This window comes from Mus caroli, chromosome 1 (genome assembly GCF_900094665.2).
Source record: "Mus caroli chromosome 1, CAROLI_EIJ_v1.1, whole genome shotgun sequence".
NCBI classification, from domain to species: Eukaryota; Metazoa; Chordata; class Mammalia; order Rodentia; family Muridae; genus Mus; species Mus caroli.
In genome coordinates this window covers 84,896,514-84,917,621 of record NC_034570.1, presented here as the reverse complement: position 1 = coordinate 84,917,621, position 21,108 = coordinate 84,896,514, and the positions used below count along the sequence as shown (strand labels likewise).

General features: G+C 45.9%; 1 protein-coding gene across 1 annotated transcript in view; it reads left to right on the top strand.

The window, feature by feature from the left end:
- The first annotated feature begins 364 nt into the window (after positions 1–364).
- Ndufa10 (NADH:ubiquinone oxidoreductase subunit A10) overlaps positions 365–21,108 on the top strand; it is a 35,227-nt gene continuing 14,483 nt past the window's right edge. Inside the window, exons 1-8 of the mRNA XM_021171889.2 lie at positions 365–510; positions 3,152–3,320; positions 4,078–4,293; positions 6,674–6,760; positions 9,636–9,757; positions 10,983–11,062; positions 11,796–11,850; positions 13,682–13,767. Of these exons, the coding sequence (XP_021027548.1) occupies positions 436–510; positions 3,152–3,320; positions 4,078–4,293; positions 6,674–6,760; positions 9,636–9,757; positions 10,983–11,062; positions 11,796–11,850; positions 13,682–13,767 (890 nt within the window). The 5' untranslated portion in view covers positions 365–435. The remainder of the gene's footprint in view (positions 511–3,151; positions 3,321–4,077; positions 4,294–6,673; positions 6,761–9,635; positions 9,758–10,982; positions 11,063–11,795; positions 11,851–13,681; positions 13,768–21,108) is intronic.

Sequence of the window (21,108 nt, the reverse complement as noted above, 5' to 3'; positions counted from 1 at the left end):
AGCACAGATTCTGGGGAGCGAGAGGATTCACCCCACAGAATACCCGGGGGGGGGGGGGGTCACACTTTTGTCACACAGCTGAAGCATCTGCGAGAACCCGACTCAAAGCTGGGAGCCTCAAGGCCCAGGCAAGACTTCTAGCCCTTTGCCACTCTTTGTTTGTTTGTTTGTTTGTTTGTTTTATAGTGTAACTTGTCTAGGATCTAGGCGCGCTCCTCGCCCAAACAATCTAAGCCCACGCCCTAGAGCGTGGACAAGCCTAAGCTCCGCCCCTTCCCTCTGGCCCCGCCCCGTCCCAGTTCCCGAAGGTTTTCTTTTTTTCGACAGGCGCCGCGAACACCCGGTGGTGACGTCATGGCAGCGCGCCGCGGACGAGCTAGGACCCCGTCGCGTTCATGTCCCTGTGGTCCTTGAGCCGGCGCAGACGGCGAAGTCATGGCCTTGAGGTTGCTGAGACTCGTCCGGGCGTCGGCTCCCGCGCGCGGCCTCGCGGCCGGAGCCCAGCGCGTGGTGAGCGGCGGGTGGCTCTCCTTGCTTGGATCTCGGCCTGTCGGCTCCGAGCCCTGACGCTCCGGCGGTGTCAGTCAGACCCGTGAGCCGCGAGCTCCTGAGGCCTCCGCTCACAGCTCCGGTGCAGCGGGACTCACTTTCCCGGCTGCACACGGAGAGCCGAGATGCCGGAGCTCCGGAGCCTGGGCCCGCATGCTCATCGGTTCAGAAGCTGCTTTGTGGAACGCCTTGTAGACTCTGGGGTGACGTGATGTGGAGCAGCAACAGAGATTTGGGGTAGATTGGGGAGGATTAGGACCTCTTAGGGTGCATGCAGAATAATGGGTGACAGTAGGTGCCTAGGGGACCGTGGCTGGAAACAGGACACGTCTTATGACGGCACCATAACTTTTTTGCTTTATAGTAGCTAGAACTACCTAGGTGGTAAATCGGAAAGGGGTTGACAGTCATGCTAAGGATTTTTATTTTGTACAGGAGTGATCTGTGTGTGAAAGAGGTATGGATGTGAACCAGAGAGAAACGAGGTGTGAGTGAATGTGAGCCTGGATCCGCACTGTCAGCCTAAGCCCCACTATGAATTAGCACTGTCAGCTTAAGCCTATTAGGATCACAGTGGAGCACAGCAGCTAGAGCACAGAGCATATTCACAATCCACTCTTGACCTTGACCCTCAGAGACCACACTCGTTCCCCAGTATCTTCACATCACCCCCTTCAGTGAGGTCGTTTCACATATTTATATGTCAGAAGTTCAGTCACACTCCGTTCCACCCTAAGCTTTTCATGCATTGAGTTCATTCTTTATGCTGTGAAGTTTTATTGTTTTGCACAATGAGCAATATTATATTTCGGCCTTTACAATACACACAGAGTAGTTCACAGCCCTAAAAAAAAATCTGTTGTCCTTAATATTCATTTATTTTCCACCCTGTCAACTCCTGACAGCCACTGTGCTTCTGATGATTTTTGTCATTTTGCCTTTGCTAGACTCGTGTAATCAGTCACACATATTACCTGTCACAGTGCTTTCTTTGTCTACATAGACTTTTACAGTTACACTTAGAATTTATTGTGGGGCTGCACAGCTGTTAAGAGTACTTGTTTCTCTTAACACACACACACATACACAATCTAGACAATAATTCGTAAGCCAGATGTTGTGGTGCACACCTTTAATCCCAGCATGAGACAGGAGATCTATGAATTCTCGGACAGCCTGGTATACAGGGAGTTCCAGACCAGCCAGAGCTACATAGTGAGACTCTTGTCTCAAATCCAGCCCCCAAAAACAGCAAGGGGAAAAAAAAAGACTCACTGTGTCTTTATGGCCTTTTTAGTCATTCCCTTTAATTCCATAGTTTGGTTATACTGCCATTTATCCATTTATCTATTGAAGACCATCTTGGTAGTTTCCCCATAAGATAATTGTGAAAAAGCTGATTTAAGTATGCATGCAAAGCTGGGCGTGGTGGCGCACGCCTTTAATCCCAGCACTTAGGAGGCAGAAGTAGGTGGATTTCTGAGTTTGAGGCCAGCCTGGTCTACAGAGTGAGTTCTAGGACAGCCAGGACTACACAGAGAATCCCTGTCTCGAAAAAACAAAAAAGTATGCATGCAAGTTTCTTGTGGGAATGTTTCCTATCATTGGGTGATGTGTTTGCTGGGTTGTTAGTGAGGCTGTAGTTTTATAACCATCTGTCTTCTATCGACCGTCCCATTTGCACTCCTTAGCAGTACAGAGTATCCTGCTGTATGGGTGCTAACATGGGTGTTGGAAGTCATTTTCGTTTATGAGCATCCAGTGAGTGCACACACACAGCACATCTCCTGGTTCCCAAGGGGGCATCTTAGGCACCTACATGCTGCCTGTGTGATCTTTGTAAGATCAGTTTGCTTATTTTAAAATTCGCTGCCCTTTCAATTATTCACCTTTTAATTATATATCCTCCACTGTCCCCAGCTTGGTGATTTTATTTGGGGAGAGTGGATTATTTTAGCTTCAGTTTGAGGAGTAGACTGGGAGACTGCTGATGAGGACGTTCCTTGCCTGTGGATGAGGGGTGTGAGGAGGACCTTGCATCCATGCAGCAGGAGAGGGAGATGATGCTTCTCCACAGAGCCTGGGCATTCAGCTTCTGTGGGTGATTACAGAATTAAAGAAAGGCAAAAATAATGCTTATATCGCTCTGTTTGTGGATTGTGGCCAGTTCCCACTGTTGCAGGCATCATTCTCGGGGTTAGAGCATGGAAACTCTACTTAAGCTTAAGTTTTCTAGCTTTCTCGTGCTTAAAGTCCCTTGGAGGTAAGGGAATTAGGTAACAGGTGGAAGGCAAAAGCCTAGATCAGAGAGGTACTTTATTTTGTCAGGTCCCGCTCCCTGCTGCTATTTGTGCATATCCATCCTTCTGTCCATCTGTTCATCCATCCATCCATCCATCCATCCAGTTTTCATTACCATAGCAAGCATCCTGTTTCCTAGTCTGTTCTGAGACCTAAGGAGGTGAACAGCCAGTTCTCAGAGAGCTAACACTGAGGAAGAAGGGAGTCAGGTCATTAAACAAGAGGTGCCTCTTAGTGTTTTATATAATAGCTGCTAATGCCTGCAGTAACCACAGTGGTGATGTGCTGTTGTGTTTTTCAGGGACGAATTCATACCAGTGTGCACTGCAAGCTGAGGTATGGGCTTTTGGCCGCCATTCTTGGTGATAAGACAACCAAAAAGCTGCATGAGTACAGCCGAGTGATAACAGTAGATGGGAACATATGCTCGGGGAAAAACAAGCTCGCAAAGGAGATCGCAGAGCAACTAGGTATGCACCGGGCACAGTGGCCCTGGCCTGTCAGCCATGTGGCTGCTTATCCCAGCTAGCATTTGCTTGGCTATTGACTAGGTAGATTTAGGCCTAAGGTAGGTCTTTTACATTTTTTTAATTGCTTGTTGAGTATATGCTTATAATCTTAGTGTTTATGAGGCTACAGCAAGAGGATTGCCATGAGATTGAGGCAAGCTTGAGCTATGTAGTGAGTACTAGGCCAACCATAGCTTCATGGGGAGACCCTGTCTCAGATCAAATCAGAGAGAGGTGTTAATCTTTCAAAGGGAACATTAAAACATCCCTGGCAGTTACCAGTTAGAATTGGACTTTACCTGGGAGTGCGGCAGAGTCCTTTTCTGAGCTGCCCTGCCAGAGGAGCTGTCACTACATTGGCTCTCACGTGGGGTGATGGGACATAGGCTGGCCTCTTCAGTTCCTCATGCAGCCATCTGCCTGCTTGCCTTTGGGAATATTGGACTGCAGCAGTAGGGTGAGGGTTGGAAGGGGTGTGCTGATCTACTTGGTTGTAGAGAATGGAGAAGCGTGTTCTTTAGCTGTTGTCCACAGCATAGAATGTGCTTCTTGAGTATGTGATGAAGTGTGGGCTCAAAGGGGACTTTTCCTTGGGTTCTGATGACCAGCCCTGACAATAACATTCAAGTTTTCTTTGGGTTTCTGTCCAACCTTACACACTTGCAGTAGGAGTGAGTGGTCTATCTACCTATGCTTCATCCAGGTCTTCTCTCCTTAGGCATGAAGCACTATCCAGAAGCAGGGATACAGTACTCAAGCACCACCACAGGTGATGGAAGGCCCCTCGACATAGAATTTAGTGGCAGCTGTAGTTTAGAGAAATTTTATGATGATCCCAAGAGCAACGATGGCAACAGCTACCGCCTGCAGTCCTGGCTGTATGCCAGCCGCCTCCTTCAGTACTCAGATGCCCTGGAGCACCTGTTGAGCACAGGTATGGTTGTGTCCTTGGTCAGGGGTGGAGGGCATTCTCCTTGATGGTTTTCTCAGGAGAGGTTTTCTGAATAGGTACTTTTAGGTAAGTTCTGTGTTTCCAGTAAGATTGTAAGTCCTCGAAATCCCTGTTGATGCAGGCTCAAAATAGTGTAGCCTTATTGCTGCTGCCCACGACAGGGAGATCTGCAGCTTGTTGATGGTATGACACTGTGTTTGGAGGACAGCATACAGGTGACTGGGAAAATGTGAAGTCACAGTCATGAGGATGGACTGCATGTCCCATGGAGAGAGACATGGATGACAGCCAGTGGGTTTTCTGGAGGGACAGTGGTCAGTTTAAAAGTTAAACCTTGAAAAGGTAGCAGAGGTGGGGATCCTGGTGCCCATTCAGTTAAAAGAAACTGACCCCAGATGTTATCTAAGTAAATGTTTGAGCAAGCAATGTGTAGAATGGAAGACTGGCAGCAGGGACCAGGAAGCAGTTAGGACGTGAGAGGAGAGCAGATGATAGAACAGAGTGTGTAGATAAGGTCAGAATACAGCCCTTGCTGCCCTGAACCCAGAGTGCCCTGAAAATGAACAGCAGACATCCTGCTGAACCTGTAGCCGAAGCTGTGTACCAGGAACTGTATTCACAGTGGTATGTTGTGGGGAGGGGGAAAGGATGTGGTCGGTATTTAAGGCTGTGTCTACCCCTTAGAGCAGTGGCTGCCCTGTGGTTGATGAGTGAATTGTGTGGGAGAAGGGGTAGCTGTCATGTAAAGCTGTGTCTACTTCGTATGACCACCCATGATTGATGGACAGATTGTGTGAGAAAGACTGGGTAGCTTATATTTAAGGTCTACTTCCTGTAGCAGTGGTTTCCTTGTGGTTGATGGTGGGTTTAGAAACAAGTTCAGCTGCCCCTAGGAAGTTGGCTCAGTGATTCTGAGCTGTGAGAACAAGAATGTGTTTTCAGCAAGGCCTCAAGATAGCTGATAAAGCTGCTTCCCAAACTCGCATTTGGGACCCATTGCCTGGGACTCTAGGTTCCTGAGCACACGGTGCGTGTCCACAGATCCCAAGTCATGCTGAAGTGTCTGGTTTTGATGTTCCAATTGTATTAATGATTATTTCCTTCCATGGATGGAAGCTCTGGTCTTAGTGTTATTGCTAGAAACTTATGTGGTCTGGAGTCTCCCTCTTGGGAGCTGCTTTGGGGAGCTGGTCCTAGGTGAAGTTACAGAACAACCAGTTTTCTCTCTGGGTGAGTGGTGCCTCGGGGCCAATTCTCCTGAGGGAAAAGTTCTGCCTAGGCCTTGCAGGGTAGATCGCAGGGACTTTTAAAGATCTTGAGTGGTTATATTGCATGGAGCTGGTGATGCTGGTAATAAAGGCGAGAAGTTGCCAGCTGAGAGTTTTAAACTTGGAAGTCTTTACTCTGAAGGAGAAAGGAGGTTTGAGTACAACTTTATCAGGCTGAAGTGTCCTGCTGCTGAGAACGAAGGATCAAGATATAATGGCGAGATGGTGTCTTCTGTGAGCCTCCAGTTTGCCTTCTCACCGAGTACGATGGGAGCACTCACCTTTGGCTTCTTCAGCATGACCACCTCAAAGACAGGAGTATCCCCGGGGAGCTGTGTGTCTCTCAGATCATGCTAAAAGATGTAGAAGACACCGGACCTAGAGAAAGAAGTGATCTGAGATTGTTACCTGACCGCTGGTCTAGAAAGCATATTTGATTGGCGTGTAAAACAGTTCTCTGTCAACAGAACAATGCTCTGATCCAGGGTGTTGTTTGGGACGTGATTGTTTTGAGGCCGTAATCTGAAGCTGCTGTTGAAAGAGAACAAATAGTTTTCTTTAATGATAGAGATGGTCTCAAGAGAAAAAGGAATGGTGCATTGGCCTCTTGGTACAGCATTGTACTAAATGCTGCAATGCCACCTCTTGTGACAAGCCCATGAGTTTGCCCCATTTCCAGACACATGAGATAACTAAGAGTTAAGAAATTATCCTGAACTTGAAACATTTGTATATTAATTCTTTATATTCAGATGCTTGAGAGTCCCTGATGGCTGTGAGGAGTAGGGCGTGGATTGGAGGAGGAGGCCAGGATTGGAGAGGTCCCAGTGATCCTCAAGGAGGATCACTGATGGAGACCCATAGTCCTCTCTGCCACAGGTGATGGAGAAGACAGAGTTACCCCAGACCAAAAGAGCACTATGGTTTAAAGGGCTTTCCATTTGTAATGTGGTCTTTGAATGTATGTGGTAAGAACTGGAATTGTAAGTCACTGCATTTTTGTTGTTCTTGGCTTTCCATTTCTAAAGTGAAATTTCTAGTTAGAAGTATTTTTTCATGTTTGGCTCATATTTTTTGTTTACCTGTTTTGACAGGACAAGGTGTGGTCTTGGAGCGCTCCATCTACAGTGACTTTGTCTTCCTGGAGGCAATGTACAACCAGGGCTATATCCGAAAGCAGTGTAAGTTGTTTAATATACCCCTGGTGTGCATGTGCCTCTGCTGATGGGTATGCCTCCGCAGGGGGTGAGGGGAAGGTATTTTGAATTAAGTAAGTGCTGCGTGTGCTGTATTCCCCAGGTTAGGAGGGGGCTCACCAAGTTCCCATTGTCTTCTTCATCCTAAATAGCTATCTTTTGTCCCTCCACTTACCCTGTAAGCAAAGTGGCATCCTTAGTGCTCAGGAATACTAGGGCATCCCACAGCTCCCGCGGCCGTTCCCTAGGAGACTCGTGACCCTCAGTTCAGTCCTACAGCCTCACTAGTTTTCCATGGTCTGTGTAACTAATTGTGCTGAACTCTCCAGTTTCTAGCATATGGGTTTATGTATTTGGGTTGTTTTACTTTCCCCTCTGTCCCTACACAGTTGCCAGTGTCCTTGCTTCCCTCCAATTGATGACCCTATTTTAGGAACATTGGAGTTGGTTACATCAATGGCAGATAACAAAGGAGAAAGAATAAAAGGCTATTGGTTAAAGTAGGCTGGCTGGGAACCCCAGAGAGGTTGGTGTATCTGTAAAGAGTTTGTGCATGCTGTGCTTGGCCTGCATTGGTTTCAGTGTCAGGTTCTTGCCTGTGTGCTTGATGGCTGCAGCAGTGGGCACTGAAATCTGGAGGTCAGTGTAAATGTATTTGATCAGGGAAACTGAGGCAAGCAAAGGAATGATTGCAATCTGAGGCTCTGGCTCTGGCCCTGCTGTTTCCTTTTGGGTGGCTAGAGGGCATGCACCTGTGTATGGGGAGCAGGAAGAGTGGGCGGAAACATGCTGCTTCTGCCTGAGGGGAAGCCTGCCCTACACATGCCAAGCAGCAGTTGAGGTTGGTCAACAGGGATTTCTGAGGCACTGTGAACACAGTTCTGGCTGGATGCGCAGGCACACCAAGCAAGGCTTTTGCTGTCCTAGGGAAGGGGCCTTAAGGCAGCAGAAATAAGGAGTGGCAGAACAGCATCCCTGGCACCCACCCCTCAGCTGATCCAGAGTGCTGTGGAGGAGCACCCTGCAATCCAGCTCATGTGACAGGGGTGAGAGTCATGGCCAGGGACAGCTCCTGTGGTAACTGGCCTTCAGGGATTATCCACTGAGTACAGGAAGGCTGAATCGTCAGCATTAGGCGAGTGCTCTGGTGGAAGAGGGGCTGGGGATGGCCAGTGTGGTGTTGGAGTGGCAGTCAGGGCATGGACAAGCAAGGACAGGCACCTTATTAGGGCGGGAAGCTCAGATACCTTCTGGAAGGACCGAGGGACCACTGAGCATGTAGGTGTGAGAAAGAAGATTTGATAGTTAGGTGGTCACAGGAATGTCTGAAGAGAACATGTGTAGTGAGGGAAAGTCCAAGGGAAGGAGGCCAGTTGGGAGGAAGTGGGAAGGGAGCAGATGGCCTAGATTGGAGGACACTGGTAGCAGGAGCTATCTACTCCTGAAGCTAAAGTTGATAAGAAGGGAACAGTGGTCACTTTTGCAGAAGCACAGCAGGAGTGTAATGGAAGACCACTTTCTAGAATGAAGAGGAATCAGTAGGCTGCATGGTGGCTTCTCTTGGCTAATCTTGGATGTGAGACTCTCTGAGATGGGCTCAAGATACACCTACAGACAGATTCCTGCTGCTAAGGCCTAAGGAATAGATGTCAGCAGTGACAGTGAGTCTGCTTTGACTCGATAATGCCCATGAGTGACAACAGAGAGGCAGCCAGGTCCTGGGTACAATTCTGAGGAGGCAGAAACCCCAAGGGTAACGCTCCATGGCCTCGTGTGCACACGGAGAGCTGAAGGGAGAGAGGGAGGGAGGGGTTAGCTGTGCCACTCGTGCTGTAGCCGGTGACCGTTGGATTTCACCTGTGTAGGGTTAGTGACTGTAGTCAGTCATGTTAGTAACAGAATAGGGAAAAGCACATTAGTTAATGTCTGGCATCCAGGGAGGGGAAAATGGCCTAAGGAATGAGATGTTGGCATAAACAAGTAGGCAAATGGAGATGGAACAGAGGAAGCAAGCAGAGGGCCAGGGCTGGTCCATTGCAAGTCTAGCAAGAAGGGCAACGCATAGCTTTCTCCTTGTGTGGGTGTGGTCAGGGCAGTTGGGGCAGGTGCCCTAGCCCATGGGCATGGCTCCTCCCTGTTCCCGCTTGGTTCTCCTTGGTCTTGGTCACAGAGCAGTCCAAGATAGCCTTCAACACAGTGACCTCGAGGGTCACTGGAATGTTCAGAAGTGAAGTGTCTTTCCATGGGCTTAGTGCAAGCACCCACATGTCACTTCTGGATGATTTGCCGTGGAAACAGTGTTTCTCAACACTGCGTAGAGGTACCCAAGTGTGGATATCCCACTGTGGACCTAGTGCCTTCTCCCTATTGGGGCTAGTGTGAGTAGGTTGTGTGTGATGACCCTGGGTTGTTGTTCATTCTAATAACAAGAGTGATCATCTGGACTGTGGTGTCTGTGTTGGGTGCTGAGGTGAGATGACTATGGCAGTCTCAGTGCTCTGCTTCATTTCTGTGTAAATCTGATTCACTAGATGCTTACATCAAAGTCTCTGAGACATTCTGAACCAGGTAAGTGTAGCCTACGTTTTTCACCTGAATCTGAAATACTTAGAACTCCCTATAGAGTCTTATATGTGTATTGTAAAGAAACAGATACACATATCTGGCTGTATTATGCATCCCAGCTCAAGAAACATATGAGGAGAATGCAGGTGTGCTTCCAGCTTGCCCAGGAAGTGAGGTAGACACACGCAAGGTCTATCCTGTGGGCAGTGGTTAGGTTAAGTCTTGGTATAGATCCTCATGTGCCAGGAGAAGCCTGGAGCCGTCTGGACTCTGATGGTGATGGGCTCTCTTGTAGGTGTGGACCACTATAATGAAATTAAGCGGCTCACTCTCCCGGAGTACCTGCCGCCACACGCAGTCATCTATATTGATGTGCCCGTGCCAGAGGTACAGAGCAGGATCCAGAAGAAAGGAGATGTAAGTCATTCCCCATAAGAGCCAGGTGTCTACATGTTCTTGTGATCAGCATGGGCCAGGTGCCAGTTCCCAATGGCCTTTTTAAGTCAGCACACATGTGCAGGAGATCCCAAACATGAACACACATCTGTCCCTGAGTCATGCTTGTGGGGAGACAGAGAGCACCCCATCTACCCTGCCTGGACCTTTCTCTTCTCAGAGTCTCATGTCCTCTGTCCTGGAAATGAAAGTGATTTGGATGTCCCTCACATGTCCTGATTCTATGAGAGCCATATGCTCCGTATCCAGCTGCCCTTTTGGTTGACACTCTGAGAGATTAATAGATGCTGGTCATGGGGAAGACATGGCCTTTGCATGCTGTGGTGGCGATATAGATTGCTGCAATGAGCTTAAAGTGGCCATCCTCAGTGCTGTGTCCTCACAGGGGCTCAGGGGCATCATTCCTAGTGCAGGCATCAAGTGGTTTTTAAAACATGTATTGATTACTATTATTATATGTACTACCATGTATTGTAAACTGTCAAGATGTGCATGTGCCCCAGCACACACACACAAGGGTGAGGACCACTTTGTGACATTCTCTCTTCCCCTTTCACATGGGTTCCAGAGATTGGTCCCAGGTGTCTAGGCTGTGTGGCGAGCACCTTAACCCACTGAGCCATCTTGCTTACCCCCTAGGTGAACCAGCTCTTCCCTGCCCTAACAAGGACAAGTGAACCTTTTTGTTTGTGCATGTCCCTCAGGCTGCATAAGAGCTCACTCTAAGTTGATGAATAACTCAGGACTTGCCATGGAATTACAGAGGGAACTGCAAATTTTTAATCTCCTTCGTAAAATAACTTTCAGCAAAATTGTTTATGGAAGTCAGTGAGAAAACCCAAGTCATATTCCATAGCTGTAGGAAGAAATTTTGTTAAGCCAGATAACATATTTGAAATGTTTCAAATACTTGTGAGTCCAAATTTGAACTGTCACCTATGTGTTTTCTAAGTCAAGTCTTAGTCTCACCAACACAAAAACAGTCGCTTTATAAAAGGGCGATAGGGGGTGGTCATGACACAGGTTCCTCGAGTCAGGAATCGTTCTCACTGCCTGTCCCCTGAAGTTGGTAGCTCTTTAGAAGGAGTACCTCCAGTTATGGATTTTGCATGCATACATACATACAATTTAAAAAAAAAAAATGAGTCTGATCACCTCCTGGGATGTTTTCTCTGCTTTTGTTTAGCCACATGAAATGAAGGTCACCTCTGCCTATCTCCAGGACATTGAGAATGCCTACAAGAAAACCTTCCTCCCCAAAATGAGGTGAGCCCAGCCCAGCTCTCCCATGTAAGACAGATTGCCTTGCAGAGGCTGGAGCCTCACAGCCCACAGTGCTTTCTCTCCACTCACAGCCTCACGCTGCAGAGCCGATGGGAGCCTTTTCAATACAGGTTTTGTACATTTGTTTGGGTAGGCTTTTGCTTTTTTGGTTTTGTTTTTAATTTTTCCTCTCCTGTTAGGTCCTTAAAATTCTTGATGCTAAAAATAAATCTATGCTCAAGTCCATGGCAAATCTTAGCACTAAAGGTCCTATGTATTCTATTCAGGTAGTAGGTAAATATCTAGAAAAAACACTCAGCATGGCCGAAGAGGAAGTGCATGAGTACACAGCCCCATGGGTCCTTTGAGTGGGTATCCTTCAGCAAACTTAGGGCCAGCACTACCACCTGGGTTGTCTTCTATCCCTGTTAGTTGAAGCGTGAGGGAAGTGTGCTTTCCTAGCTCCACGTGGCTCTCTGGTCCTTGGCATATTGTGTATAACAGATTGTTTGATACTGAAAATCTTCAGGGTACTTAAAACTACGAATAAAAACAAAATGAAGTCAGTGATCTTTGCCTTCCACAGTCACACTGTGATGGCATGAATTTCAGGACACTCAGGTCCCAGATGGTGGGGGACGCTTATGTCAGAGCAAGGGACTCTGGTGGCTGCTGGGCATTTGCACAGACCTGCTCCCTGGAAATGCTGACCGTGTGCCTTCATTCTGTCTTACAGTGAAATGTGCGAGGTGTTGGTGTACAATTCCTGGGAGGCTGAAGACCCAACCAAGGTGGGGCGATGCCAGCCAGCAGCAGACTCTCTTCAGCTTGATGCTCAGGGTTCCCCAGACCACCTGACGAGGTTGATTCCTGATAGTTTAGAGCATTGGCATGTCACAATCAAACGGCAAAATCCACCCAACACTCCCTGCTCGTCAGCCACCCTGAGCTGTGAAGCTTTTGACTCTTCAAAAAAATAGCTTCGTGTGTGTGATCTTAAAATCAAATGCAGAGATGCAGAATTAAATAGGACTTGTATCAAAAAACATGACAGGACCTTGCCTTAGTTCAGAGGAAAAGTTAGTCATTTAAAGAGAACTGTTTTCCTTAAGTCTGCATTTTGTGAAATTCCAGTTAATAACTGCATTTTATGAAATCCCAGTTAATCTTGATGGAGTTTTCAGGGAACTTAATGAGTAACAACCAAGAAAATTCTGAAAAGGAGTCATTCAGGACATCTGCTCTCCCAAGTACAAAAGTGTATGCACAGTAAGGAAAAGATTGGGTTGTTAGTACAAGGCTAACAGATCATCCAGTTGGTGTGAGTTTGCTTTGGTTCACCAGACTCCAGGAACAGCACAGAAAGACTCTCTTAGTTTGGCAGAGTCTTCAAGATAATAAAAATCAAAAAGTGAAATAAGAGGGGAAAAGTAATTTCTTAAATGGTATTAAGATAAATGGATATCCATTTGGTGAAAAAAACAAACAAGTTCGAGGCCAGCCTGAACTACATAGTAAAGTCAAGACCAGCTTGGACTGCGTAATAAGACCCTGTTAACAACAACAAAAACTAACACTGCCCCCACCCCAGCCTAGAGTTCTGCCTTATATTTCATTGTATATTCATTGTATCTAAAGCTTCAATTACCAGCAGACAGGCCTGGCCTAGTGAGGCTTGTTTGTAATGCCAGCACTTGGGAAGCAGAGGCAGGAAGATTATTGTAAGTGTGAGGCAGCCTGGTCTATCTAGTGAGTTCCAGGCAAGCCAGGGCTGCATGGCAAAACCCAGTCTCGGACAGAAGTGAAGGCCAGGAAAGGCCAGTGAACAATAAGGAGCATATGAGTGCTAGCTCAGGCTTCTCAGACCTGCAGAAGGATCTTCTTGCAGAGCTGATGGCTGTGAGCCACCTGCATGCTCAGCCCTTCTGTACAGAGGGCAGGAGGAAGGGGACCTGGTGAGTTCTTCTACCAGGGAACAGCATTCTGCTCTCAGAAGGAAACTGTGTTTAGTGTGGCTCTGCTGCCTCCTGTAAGCATTCTTTTGAGTTCCTGGCTTGACCTGCTTGGACTGGAAGGCTGGTTTCACTACCTTCCTGGACCAACTCCAAGTTGATCACATTCAGTTTATTTTTGTACCTTTTGATTGGAGTTTAGACATTATGTTTAGATAGTATATCTTAGAATTATGAACCTCCGACCTTTAGGTGAGGTCCGATCTGGGCATGTTCTGAAACAGCAGTGAGTGTGAGAAGATTGCCTCTCTGCAGGGCAGGAATAGAGGCCTGGGCTCTCCAGAAATATGTTGGTGTTCAGACTCCTCTGCTTCTGTGTGGCTGCCTTCCCTTGCAGAAGGAAGTAGTTTAGGAAGATATGGGGATATGGGTACTCTCCTTAATTGGCTTTCCTCTCATCTCACCTTTCTTCCCATCATCAGGGCGGCTTCTGTCCCCTTGCTCTTTCAGAATGTTGACGGGGCAGGGTCATGCTGAACCCACTGAAGTCCCGCCATTTGTTCTTCTTGATTTGTATATCTTCTTGGTTTGTATGATCTGCCAGGACTTTGTAAACGTTCAGTGTTGCCGAATTCACAATTCTAAGCTGGAGTTGTTTCTATTGCTTCAGGTGGTAGAGGACATTGAATACCTTAACTACAACAAAGGGCCTTGGCTGAAACAGGACGATTGGACCTTTCACTACCTGCGGATGCTGTGAGTGAACTTCTGGGGTGGGAACAGACTACCACACTGCAGGGGTCTGCTGCATGCTGTAGAAGTGGACAGTTTTTAAATAATTAATGCTTCAATTAGTTGTCAACTGCACCAGCCAGGACTGCGATCTTTGCCCTTTTTCCTTCTAAGCAACTTGCTGTACATAGTAATTTGTTGTTATTAACTGCGTCATTATTTTGCTTCTACTCTGTGCCAGGTTTGGTTTTAGTTTGAAAGACTTTAAGATCAAATAAAATGTCTGCTCTCAGCAGAGGCACATTTTAGTGGGAGATGCAAGCAAACTAGGGCCCGGAACTACTGAGTTATAAAGGCCACTCCCAAGTCTGACTCCTGGGAAGCCTCAGACTCCCTCAGCCTTTCCATGCAAAGGCCGATACACCTTGCTCACTCAGCCCCTGCCACTCACTTCCTTCCCTCCAGTTAAGACTGCTGGGAGTATCTTCCTGCCACATTCACAGCAAGGAACAAACTACTGTGACAAAATAGCCTCAGGGAGAGAACTTTGAGTTTCAGAGGAAACAGGTTTCCCATTTTTCTGTTTATCTCTGTGTCTGTAAGCAAGCTTGCAGCCCTCTTTTGGAACCTGGTTGCATTCTGAGCAGATACACCTACACAGGGCCCCCAGGAAGAGTTGGGTGCCTTGTATTTCCATAGAGGATATGCTAGATCTTTAAAGGGACTTCCAGAGATGCAGTTGTACCAGCAGGTTACTTCATTGAGAATAAGAATCGTTACTGGGTCAGACTGTACAGATAAATACATTTTACAACTACTGATATTTTTTTCTTTTTTGGCAAGATTATTCTGTAGAAACTATTGGTATTGAATATTTTATCTATAAAGAAGCACAGTTAGGGTTGAGAGATAACCTAGTTAACTAGTAAGAGACCTGAGTAGATTCCAGGCATGCCCATAAGAATCTAGGTTTAGTTGTGCGTGCTTGTGTGGAAGCAGAGGGGTCCCTGGGGCTTGCTGATCAGCCAGACAGCCAAATTCTTTCAGTAAGAAACCCTGCCTCAAACATTAAGACTGAAAGAGAATGAGGAAGACTCAGAATTACCCTCTGGCCTCTGTACACAATAGAGACACAAACATACACACATGCATTTGCACACACACAGGAACATGAATGTGTACACGTGGATACACAGTGATGCAGTATAATTAAATAGAAATGAACAGAAGCCTGCCAATGTGTTCAGAGAAGAATTGCTTGGGCATGCAGTTTCTAAATTTCAGTTACGTTCCTCCTGGCTGCTTTGTGCTGTGAGTCCTTTTCCTGCTGGTGACTTTCAAAGAGCCAGGTTGTTGGCTGTTCATCGAGGCTTTGTTTTCATTGATGGTTTTTACTCTTCCTCCTGCTTCCCTAGATCTCAGCTGCTCTCTTCAGCATCCCAGGGTAGACAGCTGACTTAGACCCTCTTTCCTAACAAAGCCCAGGTTCACTCAGTTTCACTAAGGTAAAATATTTTCAGAATTCTGTTGAGACTTTCCTTGTCTCACATAGGATTTAGGAGTGTGTCATATCTGGGGTTTCCACCTATCATTCTTCCCCCACCCCCACTCCCAAACCCGGCTGTGATCTGCAAACATTCTGCTATTTCTCTTCTTTCACCTCCATTCAGGTGTCTTTCTGGGTGTCATGTCTTTTGCCTTGGCACATGCTCCATTGAGCAGACAGTGTGGGTTCTGTTATGGGAATGCTGAGCTTGCCTGTCATAGAGCCAAGGCCTGTGGTGATTGGGTCATCTGTGTCCTCTGTAGGATCTGTCAGTTCTGAAAGGGGCTTAAAGCTCAAGCAATGCCTGTTCTCTGGGGTCTCTCTCTCCATCGAGTCCTGTTTATTTTTGCCTTGTAGTTCAATTGTTGTTGTTAAATATATCTTCTAATTAGAGAATGCTCATCTGCATATGCCTGCTGTTTTCTTTTGTTCTGAATTTTTCTCTGTCTGAAATATTAACATTTACATTAATATTAACTTTTGCTCTCAGCAGAGGCATGGTGTCTTGTCCATTCTTTTACTTTTATTATCCCAATTTTAAGTCATTTTTCCACACAGCAAGTAGTTACGTCTTGTTTTTTTCATATTGTCTTGACAGTTGTATCTTCTTTTTTTTTTTTTTTAAGATTTATTTATTTATTATATGTAAGTACACTGTAGCTGTACTCAGATACTCCAGAAGAGGGCACCAGATCTCGTTACGGATGGTTGTGAGCCACCATGTGGTTGCTGGGATTTGAACTCTGGACCTTCGGAAGAGCAGTCGGGTGCTCTTACCCGCTGAGCCATCTCACCAGCCCCCAGTTGTATCTTCTATACTTGGATCTTTTACATTAAAATGAGCAGTACTATTAGAATCCATTTCTCTGTAGTCTGTGCTTTCTACTTATTACATTGTTTCCTTTCCCTATCTCTGAATTTAACTGATCATTTAATATATTCTACTTTGTATCAGCATTTCATACTTTAGAAAAAAACTGCATTTCAGTTGCTGTGTTTTCCTGTAATTCCTAGCTCATCTGTGTCCAGTGCCATTCCACAGGAGGGCAGGTGGCTGACAGCATGGTGCACTCTCGGTCCCTTACAGCATTGCTGGCATTGTTCCACTCTACTGCAAGATACGATCTCTTAGTATATTGTAACTGTCATCTAAGAAGTGTGCAGTTAGCCTACTTTAGCCACAACATCAGCCAAGTTTGTTGTTGTTGTTTGTTTGTTTGTTTGTTTGAATATTGTGGTTGTTCTGAGGATGTGGAGACTTTTCCTTCTCAATATTCTTTGAACATTATAGTGTGACTGCTGTGTCCACAGTGAGAATTACTGAAAGTGTGTGGCTGGAAACATGGAGGCTGTGTGACAGTCAGTACTGTGCTTTTTATGTCCTTGGAGCTTGCTCTCCACAGGGTCTCTGAAAACATCCCTGTAGATACCATGGGATACCTATAACTGCTTGAAATGGAGTCATACATTCTGTTTCCTTGAATAGGTAGGGGTGTGTGTGTGTGTGTGTGTGTGTGTGTGTGTGAAAGAGAGAGGGATTTATTAGGTTGATTTATAGGTTGCTGTTGTGATAATCCAGCAATAGCTATTTCACACTATTCCCTCTAGTCCCTATCTGGTGCTGAGGGCCTGGAAGATTCATAGAGTCTTTTTTTTTTTAATTTATTTATTTATTTTATGTATATGGGTACAATGTGGCTGAACAGCTGGTTGTAAGTCTTCATGTGGTTGTTGGGAATTGAATTTTTAGGACCTCTGCTTGCTCAGGCCCAAAGATTTATTTATTATACATAAGTACACTGTAGCTGTCTTCAGAAGAGAGCATCAGATCTCATGACGGGTGGTTGTGAGCCACCATGTGGTTGCTGGGATTTGAACTCAGGACCTTCAGAAGAGCAGTCCGTGTTCTTAGCCACTGAGCCATCTCTCCAGCCCCATTCCCAGAGTCTTAAGTGTACATTAGAGTCCCAAAGAAGTTGGTTCTAATATTGGTGCATGAATGCTGCAACAACAGGATAGATGGACTTGCCAGCAAGAATGAAGACAAGCAAGCAGGAAGCATTTGCCTCATTCTGTAGCCCTGACCATCCAGCCAAAATATTGTCTCCAACCCATAAATCAATATTCAGACAGTCACACAATCTTTCAAGTAAAATGTACAGCCAGGTACCCTGCCCATAGTGGTGCTCACTGTGAAGACTTCCCTGCACTCAGGGTTCTCCAGAAGGTAGTATGTGCTTTGAATCAGCATTCAGTATGTGGTGCTGCTTCGATAGCCAGTCTAGGTATCAGGAAGTGGAAGGAATGATTCCATTCACTGTCATCCCTGGAATCCAGTAAGAAAAATTTTGCTTCCTGATTCTATGGCATTCTACCCTGCTGTCCAGAGGTTTTAGTACTAGAGAGTGGGCTCTTGCTGTGAAGAACTTGACCATGTTTTATTTGTTTGTTTTGTTTTAGGAATGTGGAAGGCCTTGATGTTTTAGATTAGTAAAGTAGCTGAATTTTGTAAGCAGAACGTAATGGACTCTTCTAGTAGGAACTTGAAAGTCAGTAGCACTGAGGCTCATATTCACGCATGGACTTTACCAACAACTAGGCTGTGATATCTTGGCAAAGAATCTGGCTGCCTTCTGCCCTTGTCCTGAGTACTTACCTGAAGCTAATTAAGTAATAGACTAATCTCTTTGGCAGAGGAAATTTCAAGAGAGTATAGCATTGAGTCTGTGGTTTGGTTATTATTGATAATCCGTATATAGTTCTACACTGAAAAAGAGCAAATGGAACAAAAAGAAATAACAACATATATAACCTGAAGGAAAATAAAAGCACTAGGAAGTTTAATGTTTACAGCCAAGGCATCTCTGTGAAGAGAGGCTTCAATTGTTTAAATAGATTAGTTAAGGCAAGTCCACATTGGACTGTTCCTCATTGGAGGGTAAGATGCCCAGGAAACAAGACCTCATACAGCTAAGCTTCCAACTTATGAGGAAGCTTCAACATACCGATGTGGTCAAAGGCAAAGAGGGCCCATCCCAAGCTGGCTGCTGAACTTGGCAGTGTTATCTAAATGGTATTGGCTCTAGAGGCATGAAATACACAAGAATTGAGGAGTCAGAAATTCTTCTTCCATAGTTTCAGGGAGCTGTGAGTCCAGGAAGCATGTGGCAGGGGAGTCCTGCATGAAGGCTAGCCCTAAGAGGACAGGAGGCCATATAAGATTGCTGCATGAAAATGAGAAAGTGAAGGATGGTTTGCAGTGGAAAGCCCAGATGTGGAGATGCTGTGAGGTGTCTGTCAGGAAGAGCTTCAGGAAGTGGAGCTGCTGCAGCACTCTGAGCCTGTGCCTGTCTTGCCCTGCTCTGTCATGTGCTTGGGATAGAGTCTGAGGCTGTTGGGCCCCTCTGTTCATGCTAACCCTCACTTCTCCCCAAAGACTACTCTAAAGGCTGATGTACTCTGTTGTGGTTTCTCTTCTGACCCTGTTGTTCTCTGCTGTGGTGGTTTGGTGCCCTCATTTTGGATCTCTGCTTCTGGTCAGTTCCTAACTGCCCTCACTGTTTTCCAGTACACCTCCAGAGGTTCGTCTGTTTTGTTTGCTTGTTTTTAGGTTAAGAGAGTTCCTGTTTCCTCTTTATGAAGAGTGCTCTCAAGCACTTAACATTTCTGTTCCTGGATTAGCTCAGAAACTGCAACCTCTGTCCTGCTCTAGCACCTGGTGATCTGAATCCCCGTGTTGAACTTTATATTCTTCACAGCCTGCAAGGTTATCACTGTCTTGTTATCACCATGACACCTCCTCTTAATGCCGTGGGTCTGTCACACAAATGTCTTGGGATCCTTGCTTTTTAGGATCAGTTAACTGGGCAGAGGGTATGAGCTAGCATTAGAAAAAGAGGACTAAGATCCAAACAGACTCACTGAGACTAGGGAGTATTTCTGGCTTTTGACCTCCCACAGATAATACCATGTCATTTTCTAAATGTGATCTGAAACACATGTTGATCTGACCTGTGCTTAAAATTCATAATTTTGGTATTACTTAGTTATATGGTTATCAGGGTATAGAGCTGTGACCTGTAATTTTCCCAGAGTTTGTGAGTTACAACATCCAATTAATTGCTTGTATTTCATTTACTGTGGCTTTGTCCTTTCCCTGTGTTGTGTCCTCTCCTCGGTTTCATAAGTTTTCAATGGTAATTGTGTTGATCTTAATTTCTTGAGTGAAAATTATGATCTGTTTCTGAGACAATTACTGTAAACATGCCACTTGCAGTTATACTTATTTGGTCCAGACTTGACCAAATTATTGCTTTAGAACATTTCTGTTTAATTTCAGCTACATTTCACTGCACCCCACCCCCACCCCCCCCACCCCCGTACCCACCCTCCCAGCCCCACCTACTGCCCGTGAGGCTCATTGCAGCTGCTGGAAGTTTCCAGACAGAGATCTAGTACTGTAGTGATGGATGCAAGTTCTCCACATGGTTTCAGGCAGAACTACAGTTCAGGAGGAAGTAAAAACAGCCTGTGGAAAGTGGGAGAAAAGTGGACTCTCTCCGATGGGAGGAATATTCAGCCATAAAACCTTAATTGCTGTTCTGTACTTTTCTGTTGTCTTGCCTCAATGCCTCTGGTTAAAGCTGTCTGTCCATGGTACTAATCAGCCTGTGACACTGCATCACATCATAGTTGGACACTGGTGTGGCAGGAACATTGTTCTCAGCTGGTTTATTCCATCTGCAGCTTTGAACCAAGTGTTTATTGCGTAAGCAGAGCTCCTTATCAGCTTTGTTTTCTGAGTCATAGAGGCTTCCCAGTGCCTTTAGTTTTTCATTACCTCTGGTCACGGATGTTATCTTTAGCCTGTCTGACAAGCATTTACTGGAGACATGCTGTGTCTCTCCTCGTCCTGTGAGCTCTGCTAAGAGTTGTTTCTCCAGGTTAAGTAAGGTACACAACAGAGTGCTTTTAAAGCCGCCTTGTTCTTTTTCTGGGGCATGTGTAAATTGTAATTCTGGCAAATTAAACATAGATGGCGCTGTTGTTCTATATTTCACATACTTCCAGGACACCCTCCTTTGATATTTGTTAACATTTGCGGTGTACTTCATTTTTAGTTGAAATATTTTGTTACCTCTTCAACAGAATTAACAGTAGCAGGTACAGAATAATCCTGTGTTACAGTAGAGAGCTGTGTGTGTGTGCTGCTAGCATAGTCATGAAGAGCATGAGAAGGTTGTCAACTTGTTGCTGTGGAGAGGGAGTGCTCAAAAGTAGTGCTGAGGCCAGGCCTTGGCACTGTGGAATTTCATGTAACAGCTAATCAGAGCAAGCTTCTACACAGAGCAGGGCTACTGTGTCCTCTACAGACTCTACTGTTTGCATGCTTGAACTGTTTTTAAATGTTTTCATTTCTTTTGGCAGAAAAAAACCAAACTGGATAGGATATGAAAGCTAAGAAAAGCAATCTTAATCTTTGACGGTGTCTATCTAGTATGGGCACTCACCTAAACCAGTGCAAACCACACGGGAGGACAGGCAGGCAGGGCTACCTGAACCACTGTGCTTGGGGGATTTGAATCGCTGAATCATTGTGGGAGTGGCACATTTGCACTAGGACATTCCTGCCACCAAGTTCAGCCTTACCACAGTCATCGTTTCTCTGTGATTTCTTGTGGAAGCAAGCATGACCCGTGGACCCATGCACCATGCATTCCTCTTAGGTTCTAGTTCTGTGGGGACCTGACTGTCTACCTGCAGATTTATATAGTGAGCCCGGGTACTTCCTACATCTAGCCACCAGGAACCAGAATCAG